At 43.7% G+C, this 16,734-nt stretch overlaps 1 protein-coding gene across 1 annotated transcript in view; it reads left to right on the top strand.

The window, feature by feature from the left end:
* kcng2 (potassium voltage-gated channel, subfamily G, member 2) overlaps positions 1-15,509 on the top strand; it is a 30,646-nt gene extending 15,137 nt beyond the window's left edge. Inside the window, exon 4 of the mRNA XM_031788703.1 lies at positions 11,881-15,509. Coding sequence (XP_031644563.1) covers positions 11,881-12,702 — 822 coding nt within the window. The 3' untranslated portion in view covers positions 12,703-15,509. The remainder of the gene's footprint in view (positions 1-11,880) is intronic.
* Positions 15,510-16,734: the final 1,225 nt, after the last annotated feature.

The following is a 16,734-nucleotide window of genomic DNA, read 5'->3' as shown; positions in this document are numbered from 1 at the left end:
TCTATTGGGGCGGTAAGCAAATTTAAGTGGGTCTAGGGTGGCAGGTAAGGTAGAGGTGATATGATCCTTGACTAGTTTCTCAAAGCACTTCATGATAGCAGAGGTGAGTGCTACGAGGCGATAGTCATTAAGTTCAGTTACCTTTGCATTCTTGGGTACAGGAACAATGGTGACCATCTTGAAGCATGTGGGGACAACAGACTGGGATAGGGAAAGATTGAATATGCCCGTAAACACACCAGCCAGCTGGTCTGCACATGCTCTGATGACGCGGCTAGGGATGCCGTCTGGGCCGGCAGCCTTGGGAGTTTTAACACGTTTAAATGTTTTACTCACGCCGGCCACAGAGAAGGAGAACCCACAGTCCTTGGTAGCGGGCTGCGTCGGTGGCACTGTGTTATCCTCAAAGCGTGCGAAGAATGTGTTTACCTGTCCGGAAGCAAGACGTCGGTCTCGGTGACGTGGCTGGTTTTCCTTTTGTAGTCTGATTGTCTGTAGTCCCTAGTTGCAGTTGCTACATGGAGGGTTAGTTACAGTACAAAGAGGGATAGCGTTATCGAGCTAACTCCCCAAACCAAGACCTTCTCTTGGAGTGCTCATTTCCTATTAGTGGAGGGGAGGTTACTGGATGAGCTTTTAAAAGAGTAAATACTGTAAGTGAGTGAGGGAGACCGAGGTCAGGCAAGGATATATACTGCTGTGTTACAATGAGAGAGACTTGACAAACAAACAAGAATACTCTGTATTTGGTGATAGGGAGCAGTATTATGGAATGTTTTCTATGTATTCCCATCTCAATGTTTGGACCCTTACAAAAAATGTATTGCCGTTTTGAAACTGCTGTAAAAGTGCAGTAACTGCAGTCGACTGGTATTTTGAACGCAGTAATTGTATAATAACTGCAGTGTACGGCAGTTGAACTGCAGTTACACTGCATAATTACTGCAGTAAAAGACAACGGTGCAGTTATACTGCACTCTGACTGCTGTCTTTTTTCGTAAGGGGGGTTCAAGGAGAGTTGTGTAGCCCCATGCTGTAGGTGTGTAGGTTATGCTGTGGGCTGTATGTTCATGTGTTAATGTTAGGCAGAACAATATTGTGACTAAACACTTCAGTGAAATCCAGATCAACTAGCTTCATTAGCCAGAGCTAATAACCTTTTTGGAACGGAGTCCACCCACCATTCCTCTTCCATTTAGCTAATATCCATTAACAGGAGGCTTCTGATGGCACAGATCTTCCCACTATGGCTGCAAATGAAACTAATGAAATTAAATCCCCAGAACGCCTTCTTTATTGAGATGTAGATTCAGAATCAGTTTATCATGTTTCAGCTATAGGCTAAACGCATGAACAACTAGACCAGCAGGATAAAAATCTACTACAGTTGAAGTCTGAAGTTTACATACACTTAGGTTGGAGTCATTAAAACTACTTTTTCAACCACTCCACAAATTTCTTGTTAACAGACTATCGTTTTGGCAAGTCGGTTAGGACATCTACTTTGTGCATAACACACATAATTTTTCCAACAATTGTTTACAGACAGATTATTTCACTTATAATTCACTGTATCACAATTCCAGTGGGTCAGAAGTTTACATACGCCAAGTTGACTGTGCCTTTTAAACAGCTTGGAAAATTCCAGAAAATGATGTCATGGCTTTAGAAGCTTCTGATAGGCTACTTGACATCATTTGAGTCAATTGGAGGTGTACCTGTGGATGTATTTCAAGGCCTACCTTCAAACTCAGTGCCTCTTTGCTTGACATCATGGGAAAATCTAAAGAAATCAGCCAAGATTTCCAAATGCCTGAAGGTACCACGTTCATCTGTACAAACAATAGCACGCAAGTATAAACACCATGGGACCATGCAGCCACCGCTCAGGAAGGAGACGCGTTCTGTCTCCTAGAGATGAACGTACTTTGGTGCTAAAAGTGCAAATCAATCCCAGAACAACAGCAAAGGACCTTGTGAAGATTCTGGAGGAAACAGGTACAAAAGTATCTACAGTGGGGAGAGCAAGTTATTCATACACTGCCGATTTTGCAGGTTTTCCTACTTACAAAGCATGTAGAGGTCTGTAATTTTTATCATAGGTACACTTCAACTGTGAGAGACGGAATCTAAAACAAAAATTCAGAAAATCACATTGTATGATTTTTAAGTAATTAATTTGCATTTTATTGCATGACATAAGTATTTGATCACCTACCAACCAGTAAGAATTCCGGTTCTCACAGACTTGTTAGTTTTTCTTTAAGAAGCCCTCCTGTTCTCCACTCACTACCTGTATTAACTGCACCTGTTTTACCTGTATAAAAGACCTGTCCCCACACTCAATCAAACAGACTCCAACCTCTCCACAATGGCCAAGACCAGAGAGGGTGTAAGGACATCAGGGATACAATTGTAGACCTGCACACGGCTGGGATGGGCTACAGGACAATAGGCAAGCAGCTTGGTGAGAAGGCAACAACTGTTGGCGCAATTATTAGAAAATGGTAGAAGTTCAAGATGACGGTCAATCACCCTCGGTCTGGGGCTCCATGCAAGATCTCACCTCGTGGGGCATCAATGATCATGAGGAAGGTGAGGGATCAGCCCAGAACTACACGGCAGGACCTGGTCAATGACCTGAAGAGAGCTGTGACCACAGTCTCAAAGAAAACCATTAGTAACAAACTACGCCGTGATGGATTAAAATCCTGCAGCGCACGCAAGGTCCCCCTGCTCAAGCCAGCGCATGTCCAGGCCCGTCTGAAGATTGCCAATGACCAACTGGATGATTCAGAGGAGGAATGGGAGAAGGTCATGTGCTCTGATGAGACAAAAATAGAGCTTTTTGGTCTAAACTCCACTCGCCGTGTTTGGAGGAAGAAGAATGAGTACAACCCCAAGAACACCATCCTAACCGTGAAGCATGGAGGTGGAAACATCATTCTTTGGGGATGCTTTTCTGCAAAGGGGACAGGACGACTGCACCGTAGTGAGGGGAGGATGGATGGGGCCATGTATCGCGACATCTTGGCCAACAACCTCCTTCCCTCAGTAAGAGCATTGAAGATGGGTCGTGGCTGGGTCTTCCAGCATGACAACGACCCGAAACACACAGCCAGTGCAACTAAGGAGTGGCTCCGTAAGAAGCATCTCAAGGTCCTGGAATGGCCTAGCCAGTCTCCAGACCTGAACCCAATAGAAAATCTTTGGAGGGAGCTGAATGTCTGTATTGCCCAGCGACAGCCCCGAAACCTGAAGGATCTGGAGAAGGTCTGTATGGAGGAGTGGGCCAAAATCCCTGCTGCAGTGTGTGCAAACCTGGTCAAGAACTACAGGAAACGTATGATCTCTGTAATTGCAAACAATACCAAATATTAAGTTCTGTTTTTCTGATGTATCAAATACTTATGTCATGCAATAAAATGCAAATTAATTACTTAAAAATCATACAATGTGATTTTCTGGATTTTTGTTTTCGATTCCGTCTCTCACAGTTGAAGTGTACCTATGATAAAAAATTACAGACCTCTACATGCTTTGTAAGTAGGAAAACTTGCAAAATCGGCAGTGTATCAAATACTTGTTCTCCCCACTCTCTATCCACAGTAAAACGAGTCCTATATTAACATAACCTGAAAGGCCGCTCGGCAAGGAAGAAGCCACTGCTCCAAAACCGCCATAAAAAAATCCAGACTACGGTTTGCAGCTGCACATGGGGACAAAGATCGTACTTTTTGGAGAAATGTTCTCTGGTCTGATGAAACAAAAATAGAACTGTTTGGCCATAATTACCATCGTTATGTTTGGAGGAAAAATGGGGAGGCTTGCAAGCCAAAGAACATCATCCCAACTGTGAAGCACGGGGGTGGCAGCATCATGTTGTGGGAGTGCTTTGCTGCAGGAGGGACTGGTGCACTTCACAAAATAGATGGCAACATGAGGAAGGAAAATGATGTGGATATATTGAAGCAACATCTCAAGACATCAATCAGGAAGTTAAAGCTTTGTTGCAAATGGGTCTGCCAAATGGACAATGACCCCAAGCATACTTCCAAAGTTGTGGCAAAATGGCTTAAGGACAACAAAGTCAAGGTATTGGAGTGGCCATCACAAAGCCCTGACCTCAATCGTATAGAAAATTTGTGGTTAGAACTGAAAAAGTGTGCGCAGCAAGGAGGCCTATAATCCTGACTCAGTTACACCAGCTCTGTCAGGAGGAATGGGACAAAATTTACCCAACTTATTGTGGGAAGCTTGTGGAAGGCTATCCGAAACGTTTATCCCAAGTTAAACAATTTAAAGGCAATGCTACCAAATACTAATTGAGTGTACGTAAACTTCTGACCCACTGAGAATGTGATGAACGAAATAAAAGCTGAAATAAATCATTCTCTCGGCTATTATTCTGACATTTCACATTCTTAAAATAAAGTGGTGATCCTAACTGATTTTTATTAGGATTAAATGTCAGGAGTTGTGAAAACCTGAATTTAAATGTATTTGGTTACGGTGTATGTGAACTTTTGACTTCAACTGTACATTTGTAGTCTTACACTAAGAGCTGGCGTCCTCAACCATGTTAAATCGTACATTCTGTTCAGGAATTTAGCTTGTTCCTCCGTCCAGAGGACAGGCTTATCTCACCTGCTCAGAGATGTTCTGACAACCCTTGTCTTCCTGACTCCAGTTAGGCTCTAACTTTCACATCCCTTTGCCTGTGTGCAGGTGTGGATCCATTAAAACAGAAACAATGTTGTGGTTTGTGTAAAAGTGTCAGAGGACAAATCCAATGTGATGATGGTGATTTTAAAGCACTTAGCTTGTCTGTTCTGATATAGCTCTGAGAGCGATTCGGGGCCACATAACCGCTGCATGCATGCACATAAACACACACACACACACACAGTTTTATGGGTCTGCTTATTGTCTCTATCTGGATGAATAGAAGATTAAGAACTGTGTGTCCTCTATGTAATGTGTCTTCAGAGTTATCTCCTCAGAGTAGTAGAATTGGGATGTCAATTTCATCCATGTCAAAATGGCTTATTTCTCCCCCTGTAACGTCTGTGGAAATGTAGGACTTGTTTTATCCGTTTTGATCTCTCTGATAAATGACTGGGGAGATCTCTGGCTGATTTAATGGAGAGCTGAGCTTTCAGGATACCATCTTTTACAGGTGAAAGAGAACAAGGGGAAATGACTTTAAATCTTTAAATTGTTCTGCCTTGAATTGTTGCTTTTCTGAATACTAATAACTCATATTCTTTACTCTGAATCCTCCTCATGAGACTTTGGGATACTTTAGTCTTGAATGAATACAATTCTTGCTTGTTCCCTCACTCAGCTACTCTGTCTCCTCTCTTGCATACAGTATACAGTGCCGTGAAGAAAAATGATTTGCCCCCTTTCAGATTCTCTATTTATGCATATTTTTTTATACTAAATGTTATCGGATCTTCAAACCAAAACCTAATATTAGATAAAAGGAACCTGCATGAACAAATGACACAAGAATTACATCCTTATTTCATTAAAAAAGGTATGCAACACCCAATGCCCCTGTGTGATAAAGTAATTGCCCCCCCTTACACTCATCTGGTTGTGCCACCTTTAGCTGCAATGACTCCAACCAAACACTTCCTGTAGTTGTTGATCAGTCTCTCACTTCACTGTGAAGGAATTATTTTGCCCACACTTTCATGCAGAACTGCTTTAACTCAGCAACATTGGTTGGTTTTCAAGCATGAACTGCTCGTTTCAAGTCCTTCTACATCTCAATTGGGATTAGGTCTGGACTTTGACTAGGCCATTCCAAAACATCAAATGTATTGCTTTTTAGCCATTTTCATGTAAACTTGATTGTGTGTTTTGTATCATTGTCTTGCTGCATGATCCAGCTGCGCTTCAGCTCAGACGGATGGCCTGACATTCTCCTGTAGAATTCTGATACAGAGCAGAATTCATGGTTCCTTCTATTAAGGCAAGTCGTCCAGGTCCTGAGGCAGCAAAACATCCCCAAATCATCACACTACCACCACCATGCTTGACCGTTCGTATAAGGTTCATATTATGGAATGCAGTGTTTGGTTTTCTCCAGGCATAATGGGACCCATGTCATCCAAAAAGTTATACTTTTGACTCATCTGTCCATGGAACATTCTCCCAAGAGTCTTGATGATTATCCAGGTGCTTTTTGGCAAACTTGAGTCAACTTTTTGGACGAGATGGGTCCTATTTATGTCTGGCGAAAACCAAACGCTGCAGTGAGACGGCTACTACCTCTCTCTGCTCTAATCATACAACAGGATCCTGAGGCCATCTAGCCTCAAGCAAATACTCTCACACACGCACACAGCATGGCTGGCGGGCAGCACCTTGATCCTCTGTTAGAGAGACAGCAGCTCCCTGAGTTCAGAGTGCCCCTGTTGTTTCTCCTTCGGCAGCTGCCCCTATACCAGCCCACAGTCTACAAATACTACCAGGTGTGTCAGCCCACAGTCTACAAATACTACCAGGTGTGTCAGCCCACAGTACAAATACTACCAGGTGTGTCAGCCCACAGTACAAATACTACCAGGTGTGTCAGCCCACAGTACAAATGCTACCAGGTGTGTCAGCCAACAGTCTACATATACTACCAGGTTTGTCTTCTCTGCTATTTAAATCTAAAATCAGTATTAACATACAGTGCCTTCAGAAAGTATTCATACCCCTTGACTTATTCCACATTTTGTTGTTACAGCCTGAATTCAAGATGGATTAAACACATTTTTCTTTCTCACCCATCTACACACAATACCCCATAATGACAAATTTCAGGTCTTGCCATAGATTTTCAAGTAGATTTAAGTCAAAACTGTAACTCTGCCAACATTCACTGTCATCTTGGTAAGCAACTCCAGTGTAGATTTTGCCTTGTGTTTTAGGTTATTGTCTTGCTGAAAGGTGAATTCATCTCCCAGTGTCTGATGGAGAGCAAACTGAACCAGGTTTTCCTCTAGGATTTTGTCTGTGCTGAGCTCCATTGTCACGCCCTGACCTTAGATATCTCTGTTTTTTCTATATATTTTGGTTAGGTCAGGGTGTGACTAGGGTGGGTACTCTAGTTTTTGTATGTCTAGGGTTTTTTGTATGTCTATGTTGGCCTGATATGGTTCCCAATCAGAGACAGCTGTTTATCGTTGTCTCTGATTGGGGATCATATTTAGGTAGCCATTTTCCTCATTTGTGTTGTGGGATCTTATCTATGTATAGTTTCCTTAGTGCACAGCAGTAGCATGTTGTTTTGTTAGGTGAGTTTCAGTTTATTAAAATTATGTGGAACTCTACTCACGCTGCGCCTTGGTCTCATCATTATGACGAATGTGACATCCATTCCCTTTCTTTGTTATTCTAAAAAACTCCCCAGTCTTTAACGAATTACAAGCATAACCATAACATGATGCCATCACCACTATGCTTGAAAATATGGATAGTGGTGCTCAGTAATGTGTTGGATTTGCCCCAAACATAACACTTTGTATTCAGGACCAAAAGTTATTTGCTTTGCCATATTTTTTGCAGTATTACTTTAGTGCCTTTTTGCAAACAGGATGCATGTTTTGGAGTAGTTTTATTCTATTCAGGTTTCCTTCTATTCACTCTGTCATTTAGGTTAGTATTGTGGAGTAACTACAATGTTGTTGATCCATCCTCAGTTTTCCACAGCCATTAAACTCTGTAACTGTTTTAAAGTCACCGTTGGCCTTGTGGTGAAATCCCTGAGATGTTCCCTTCCTTTCCGACAACTGAGTTAGGAATGATGCCTGTATCTTTGTAGTGACTGGGTGTATTGTTACACCATCCAAATATTGCTTTGTTTGTTTACCTTATCAATAGGTGCCCTTCTTTGTGAGGCATTGCAAAACCTCCCTGGTCTTTGTGGTTGAGTCATTATTTACCTTACAGAGTATTGTATGTGTGGGATACAGAGACAAAGTAGTCATTCAATCATGTTAAACCCTATTATTGCACACAGAGTGAGTCCATGCAAGGTATGTGACTTGTTAAGCGCACTTTTAAATTGTGAAGTTAATTATGCTTGCTATAACAAATGAGCATTCAACTTACTGACTCAAGACATTTCAGCTTTTCATTTATTATTTTGTAAAAATGTCGACAACAAAAAACATGGAGTATTGTGTGTAGGCCAGTGACAAAATATAAATGTAATCCATTTTAAATTCAGGCTGTAACACGTGTGGGAAGGTCTAGGGATGTTAATACTGTATACGAAGGCACTGTATACGACTAGGTGTGTCAGCCCACAGTCTACATGTACTACCAAGTGTCAGCCCACAGTCTACATGTACTACCAAGTGTCGCCCACAGTCTACATGTACTACCAAGTGTCAGCCTACAGTCTACATGTACTACCAAGTGTCAGCCTACAGTGTACATGTACTACCAAGTGTCAGCCCACAGTCTACATGTACTACCAAGTGTCAGCCCACAGTCTACATGTACTACCAAGTGTCAGCCCACAGTCTACATGTACTACCAAGTGTCAGCCTACAGTGTACATGTACTACCAAGTGTCAGCCTACAGTCTACATGTACTACCAAGTGTCAGCCCACAGTCTACATGTACTACCAAGTGTCAGCCTACAGTGTACATGTACTACCAAGTGTCAGCCTACAGTCTACATGTACTACCAAGTGTCAGCCTACAGTCTACATGTACTACCAAGTGTCAGCCTACAGTCTACATGTACTACCAAGTGTCAGCCTACAGTCTACATGTACTACCAAGTGTCAGTCTACAGTCTACATGTACTACCAAGTGTCAGCCTACAGTCTACATGTACTACCAAGTGTCAGTCCACAGTCTACATGTACTGCCAAGTGTCAGCCCACAGTCTACATGTACTACCAAGTGTCAGCCTACAGTCTACATGTACTACCAAGTGTCAGTCCACAGTCTACATGTACTACCAAGTGTCAGCCCACAGTCTACATGTACTACCAAGTGTCAGTCTCCAGTCTGAAATTGAGCGAACAGTGTAACATTTTTGCAACAAGGGAAAAGACAGAGCGATTTCCACTAGATACCACTGCCACATTCAGAACAGCTTTCCCATTTTGAAATGTCAACATATTTTATACAAGGTTTCTCTGTTGCACTTGTACCTTTAAAACAACATCAGATCTTCAATATTATATCCAGTATCAGAAAAAATAACAATAGGCTGGGCAGCACCACCTACTGGAGAATTGATCTAACTACATCTACCTTTGGTCTCCCATCCAGGGTTTTAACCAAGCCCAGCCCTGCATAGATATGATTTTGTCACTAACTGTGCTATCATGAGAATAATTAATGAGATCCCCACTTAAAACTAGATACATTCACTGTTGCTATCAAAGTCATTCCAAAGGGTAGGTTTAACACAGCAAATTAAATGTAACCATACTTAATACATTATTATCATCAATTGTACTAGTTAGGCCTTTTAAAGCATTTGCAAAGTCATCAACAGCTATTGTTTCAATTCAACCCAGGGGTCAAAACAGAAGTTGGAGAATCTAGACCCAAGAAATGTGTGTTCTCAGATGAGGAAGTCTTGAAATTCAAAAATGTTCGCCATGTTCATAGCTGCTATGTTAACAGTCCTGTCCTCAACCCGCTTTAAACCTGCAACATTTTCTCTCCGCCAACAAGAGGGGTGTGAACAGATTGTTTCATGAACAGTGCTTGTTCCCATAGAAATAGATGTGGCGTGCGCAGGGGGGCCTGAGTGGGGAAAGTTTGGTTAACACACTTCATGGCTGGTACACGCCTGTCTGGAGCTCTGATACGGTCAGAGTAGCATGTTTGCTGAATTGGATAATTGTGTGTTTTTAATTTGATCCACTGTGTCTGTGTATCACAGAGCACTGTATGGCATGGGGAAGGGGGGAAGGGGGCCTGCGGTGCATGTAGCCTACTCCACTAGAAAGATTCCCATCAAAGGACAACGTTACTACAACAACAACTGGCCAAATTGTAAATATGTTTTACAGGTGCACACAAAAAAACCTGATTGAATCAACATCGTTTCCATGTCATTTTAACAACAAACAAAAAAATCTATGTCATGACATTGAATCAACGTGGAAAACTGATTGGATTTACAAAAGTCATCAATTCAAGGGAATTTCCTCTTTTTTTTTTTTACCCAACTTTGAACCTAAATCCAATGTCATGGTGGCATCTTTTGTTAACTTCATGTTGAATTCACGTTAGTTGATAACTCAACCAGACGTCTGTGCCAGTGGGTTTATCGTTGTGCTCTGTGAATAACCAAGCATAGTGACGTGGTTGCATGTTGTCTGAATTAGTAAACATGGAAGAAAGGTTGTTTTCTGAAATGTTTATTTCTGTTCTGCCTTCTAAGCCTTTCAGATACACAGATCTGCTTTGATTAAATTATATTTACTACAATAATGAGAATCTAAATTGTCCCCCAGCTCTGTTCTCACTCTCCCTCCTCACTATGCGATGTTGTATGTTTCCAAGGATACACTGGATTGGTTTTTAAGCACCTCTTATTCACAAGGGATGATTCTCTAACAGGTTAGAGCGCAATAGCTGCTCAAAGACACATGTTCCCTAATAACATTTAAGGAGTAATTGGGTAGAATGTATAATGAAACGGAAGGAAGGCAAGTCACAAAAAGTTGGCAAAAGTAATTAAGACATTTTATGCTCACTTGTTCTTAAACATGTTGAAGCGTAGCTAGGTTTCCCAGAGTAAGAGTGCAATGAAAGGTGGACCAACAGCTTGGGTTATTTCTTTTATACAAATAAATAATTATAGATGGCTTTACGCATCCACCCCCTTCTCCACCCCCTTCTCCCCCTTCCTCACAGTTCTCCTTCTGGGCCTGTTTTCATAATCACATGTAATTACAGTTCTATAATATTTATGGACCAATTTAGAGCAGACGTAAAATGTATTACCCTACAGGAAGTAAGGATGTTTCAGCATGTCAGAAGTAAATGTATTTATAATATATTTATAATGTAGTCACAGTTGGCTTTAGCTTTCTACCTGCTGATCCCAGGAAGGAAATCATTTTCACTTAATGGAGAGAGAGAGATTACTGGTGTGGATGGACACCAGTAATTTATATCTTGGGTACAAAGATTCTGTATGTATGACCAGATATTGCTACCAGGGTGGTTTGTCTAAAAGAGTTGTACACTGTACTGCATAGCCCAACTGTCTTGTCAATTAAAGGAAGGGAATAGTGTTTCCTCAGTCAGTGTTCAACCTCAATGAAGCCTCTCCTCTTACCTTTATAAATCATGTAAAGTACTGCCGACAGACAGCCTGCCTATTTTATAATACAAAGGAAGACAAATTGACATCTCCCTCTGGCTGTTTGATCAAAGAAACGGATCTCTTTTCCTGTTGATCCCAATCAACTAGCAGGAACATTCAGATTTTTTTGTGTGCTGCTCCATCAGAGTACAAAACGCTCTCCCTCAATCACTGCTCTGGCACCCTCCACCCCCCCCCCCCATGCTGGTGTAGAGGAGTCTGGCACCCTCTCTCTCCTCTTCTCCCCAGCCCCCCCACGCTGGTGTAGAGGAGTTTGGCACCACTTGGTGGCTCTTGAACTGGCCCTTCAAGCCAGATAGGAACAACTGACTTGTGTGATTTAGGAGACAGTTGTCCATAGTGTTTTATAATAGTGAATGTATTGTCCTTTCCTAACAATGTCTTGCATTATAATTGTTGCTCACTTTCACACTTTTACCCCTTAACTTTTTCAACAACACTTTTAAAACCCTTAACACTGTTCTCTCTCTTCCACTGTGTTTTTCTTAACACGGTTCCCTCTGTCTTCCAGGGTGAGTGTTCTCAGAGGTGCTACAATATATTTGTCCTGGAGACGGTGTGTGTGGCCTGGTTCTCTCTGGAGTTCCTGCTGCGCTTCATCCAGACGCCGAGCAAGTGTGTGTTCCTGAAGACGCCCCTCAACATCATCGACGTGGTGGCCATCCTGCCCTACTACATTACCCTGATCGTAGACTCTCTGTCTGAGGGAGGGGAGAAGCCCAGCGGCGGGAACAACTACCTGGAGAAGGTGGGCCTGGTGCTGCGGGTACTCCGGGCCCTGAGGATCTTCTACGTGATGCGTCTGGCGCGCCACTCCCTGGGGCTGCAGACCTTAGGTCTGACGGTCCGACGCTGCACCCGTGAGTTCGGCCTGCTCCTCCTCTTCCTGTGTGTTGCCATGGCACTTTTCTCCCCTCTGGTGTTCCTGGCGGAGAGCGAGATGGGCGCCAAGTATGACTTCACCAGCATCCCTGGCACCTACTGGTGGGCGGTGATCTCCATGACAACGGTGGGGTACGGGGATATGGTGCCGCGGAGCATCCCGGGTCAGGTGGTGGCACTCAGTAGCATCCTCAGTGGGATCCTCCTGATGGCGTTCCCCGTCACCTCCATCTTCCACACATTCTCTCGGTCCTACCTGGAGCTGAAGGAGGAGCAGAACAGAACGCTGAGACAGAAACCAGACTTCCAGGACTCCACCAAGTCTCAGAACAGCGAGGACTCGGCCGAGACCGACAGTTATCATGGCATCACTGAGGCCGCCGCCTCCGCATTACGCAAGAAGTCCATCGCCATTGCGTCACAGAGGAGGGCCATGCAGTCTCAAGACTGAGTGTGTGTGTGTGCAATGTGAGAGCCTGAGGTTGTGCAGTGCTCTACTAAAGCTAGAGGACTACTAAACAGGGATTGGACGTTTTTCTCAAGCTTAAGAAGAAAAGGAGCTCTGATGTTTGTGATCCTCATAGCTCTGTCCATCAGACTTCAATAGAGTTTCTAAGATTTTATAAGACAGCTGCAAAAGTATTTTTGCTGACATTATTGGTGAAGAGCTGACCAGAAGATAAAAAGACAAGTTCTCTGTGGTCAAAGGACATTTCACCCAGGAGAGTACCCCTACAACACAGGAGAGTACCCCTACAACACAGGAGAGTACCCCTACAACACAGGAGAGTACCCCTACAACACAGGAGAGTACCCCTACAACACAGGAGAGTAGCCCTACAACACAGGAGAGTACCCCTACAACACAGGAGAGTACACCTACAACACAGGAGAGTAGCCCTACAACACAGGAGAGTAGCCCTACAACACAGGAGAGTAGCCCTACAACACAGGAGAGTAGCACTACAACACAGGAGAGTAGCCCTACAACACAGGAGAGTAGCCCTACAACACAGGAGAGTAGCCCTACAACACAGGAGAGTAGCCCTACAACACAGGAGAGTAGCCCTACAACACAGGAGAGTAGCCCTACAACACAGGAGAGTAGCCCTACAACTCAGGAGAATAGCCTTACAACACAGGAGAGTACCCCTACAACACAGGAGAGTAGCCCTACAACACAGGAGAGTAGCCCTACAACACAGGAGAGTAGCCCTACAACACAGGAGAGTAGCCCTACAACACAGGAGAGTAGCCCTACAACACAGGAGAGTAGCCCTACAACACAGGAGAGTAGCCCTACAACTCAGGAGAATAGCCTTACAACACAGGAGTGTAGCCCTACAACATAGGAGTATAGCCCTACAACATAGGAGTATAGCCCTACAACATAGGAGTATAGCCCTACAACACAGGAGTATAGAAGCCCTACAACAGAGGAGAATAGCCCTACAACACAGGAGAATAGCCCCACAACACAGGAGAGTAGCCCTACAACACAGGAGAATAGCCCTACAACACAGGAGAATAGCCCTACAACACAGAAGAATAGCCCTACAACACAGGAGAGTAGCCCTACAACACAGGAGAGTAGCCCTACAACACAGGAGAGTAGCCCTACAACACAGGAGAGTAGCCCTACAACACAGGAGAGTAGCCCTACAACACAGGAGAGTAGGCCTACAACACAGGAGAGTAGCCCTACAACACAGGAGAGTAGCCCTACAACACAGGAGAGTAGCCCTACAACACAGGAGAGTAGCCCTACAACTCAGGAGAATAGCCTTACAACACAGGAGAGTACCCCTACAACACAGGAGAGTAGCCCTACAACACAGGAGAGTAGCCCTACAACACAGGAGAGTAGCCCTACAACACAGGAGAGTAGCCCTACAACACAGGAGAGTAGCCCTACAACACAGGAGAGTAGCCCTACAACACAGGAGAGTAGCCCTACAACTCAGGAGAATAGCCTTACAACACAGGAGTGTAGCCCTACAACATAGGAGTATAGCCCTACAACATAGGAGTATAGCCCTACAACATAGGAGTATAGCCCTACAACACAGGAGTATAGAAGCCCTACAACAGAGGAGAATAGCCCTACAACACAGGAGAATAGCCCCACAACACAGGAGAGTAGCCCTACAACACAGGAGAATAGCCCTACAACACAGGAGAATAGCCCTACAACACAGAAGAATAGCCCTACAACACAGGAGAGTAGCCCTACAACACAGGAGAGTAGCCCTACAACACAGGAGAGTAGCCCTACAACACAGGAGAGTAGCCCTACAACACAGGAGAGTAGCCCTACAACACAGGAGAGTAGGCCTACAACATAGGAGAGTAGGCCTACAACATAGGAGAGTAGGCCTACAACATAGGAGAGTAGGCCTACAACTCAGGAGTGTAGCACTACAACACAGGAGAATAGCCCTACAACATAGGATTATAGCCCTACAACACAGGAGTATAGCCCTACAACACAGGAGTATAGCCCTACAACACAGGAGTATAGAAGCCCTACAACTCAGGGGTATAGCCCTACAACACAGGATAATAGCCCTACAACACAGGAGTATAGCCGTACAACACAGGAGTATAGCCCTACAACACAGGAGTATAGCCCTACAACACAGGAGAATAGCCCTACAACACAGGAGTATAGAAGCCCTACAACACGGAAGTATAGAAGCCCTACAACACAGGAATATAGCCCTACAACACAGGAATATAGCCCTACAACACAGGAGAGTAGCCCTACAACATAGGAGTATAGAAGCCCTACAACACAGGAGAATAGCCCTACAACACAGGAGTATAGAAGCCTTACAACACAGGAGTATAGTCCTACAACACAGGAGTATAGCCCTACAACACAGGAGTATAGAAGCCCTACAACACAGGAGTATAGAAGCCCTACAACACAGGAGTATAGCCCTACAACACAGGAGTATAGCCCTACAACACAGGAGTATAGCCCTACAACACAGGAGTATAGCCCTTCAACACAGCATGGGGAGAAAGCTTCTCTCTCACAAATATTCAGTATGGTAAAGATATTATTTTAGTGGAAAAACACCTTTGATTAAAATATTATAATGTTGGTATATATTTAGGATAAGAAGGATTGCAATAAGATAAGTGCAATAAGAAAGATTGACTATAAACACATTGTACAGATTTCTGAATGCTTAGTTTGCTTCTATCTAGACTCAGGATCTGCATATTTTAATAAATGTAAGGAAACTATGACCTCGGCTGATGTAATGTATGTTTCTACTCAACTTTATTCAATGAATTTCAGCCCATGATTCTGTTACGTTTCCCTCCAGTTGCACATCTCCTCTGAATGGTTCTGCTTTCAGGCATGGTTACATTACACGCAAGAGTCATTGGATGGATAGGGCAGTTTTGTTAGCTGTCTATCATGCGGCAAACACTGGTGTGTGTAAGCGTAACTTGGGAAGCGTAGCGGAAGTGGTTTCATTGGATGGAGGCACCCATAGCTGTATGGATCTGTGCAAAACTGCTACAGTAAATGGATATTTTTGCTCGCTGGTGAAAGATCAGGGCCATATGTTTTGAAATCTGTATCGCAAGCGATGATTATTGACGTTTCTAAACGTTAAAACACTGTGTCGGAATTGTAGTTCACATGAGCCAGTCGTGGGCGAAGCTAATGGCTAGAAACTGTAGGGAGAAGGCAGAATGCCTTCTAGAGTTTAAGAGCTAGGCGTTACCATCCTGTGTTGGTGGGCAAATGTGAAATCAAAACCCAACGCTCAAATAGCCAATGGATGTAGGGATGTAACCGCTTCCCCATGTCTCTCAAATCTCAGTTTTGGAAGATACTGACTTTATGAAAATGTACACTTTATAAACTCAGCAAAAAAAGAAATGGCCCATTTTTAGGACCCTGTCTTTCAAAGATAATTCATAAAAATCCAGATAACTTCGCAGATCTTCATTGTAAAAGGTTTAAACCCTGTTTCCCAAACTTGTTCAATGAACCATAAACAATTAATGAACATGCACCTGTGGAACGGTCGTTAAGACACTAACAGCTTACAGACGGTAGGCAATTAAGGTCACAGTTATGAAAACTTAGCACACTAAAGAGGCCTTTCTACTGACTCTGACAAACACCAAAAGAAAGATGCCCAGGGTCCCTGCTCATCTGCGTGAACGTGCCTTAGGCATGCTGCAAGGAGGCATGAGGACTGCAGATGTGGCCAGGGCAATAAATTGCAATGTCCGTACTGTGAGACACCTAAGACAGCGCTACAGGGAGACAGGACGGACAGCTGATCGTCCTCGCAGTGGCAGACCACTTGTAACAACACCTGCACAGGATCGGTACATCTGAACATCACACCTGCGGGACAGGTACAGGATGGCAACAACAACTGCCCGAGTTACACCAGGAACGCACAATCCCTCCATCAGTGCTCAGACTGTCCGCAATAGGCTGAGAGAG

This window comes from Oncorhynchus kisutch, linkage group LG14 (genome assembly GCF_002021735.2).
Source record: "Oncorhynchus kisutch isolate 150728-3 linkage group LG14, Okis_V2, whole genome shotgun sequence".
NCBI lineage: Eukaryota > Metazoa > Chordata > Actinopteri > Salmoniformes > Salmonidae > Oncorhynchus > Oncorhynchus kisutch.
The sequence above is the reverse complement of the archived record's forward strand: the minus strand, read 5'-3'. Positions and strand labels throughout refer to the sequence as shown.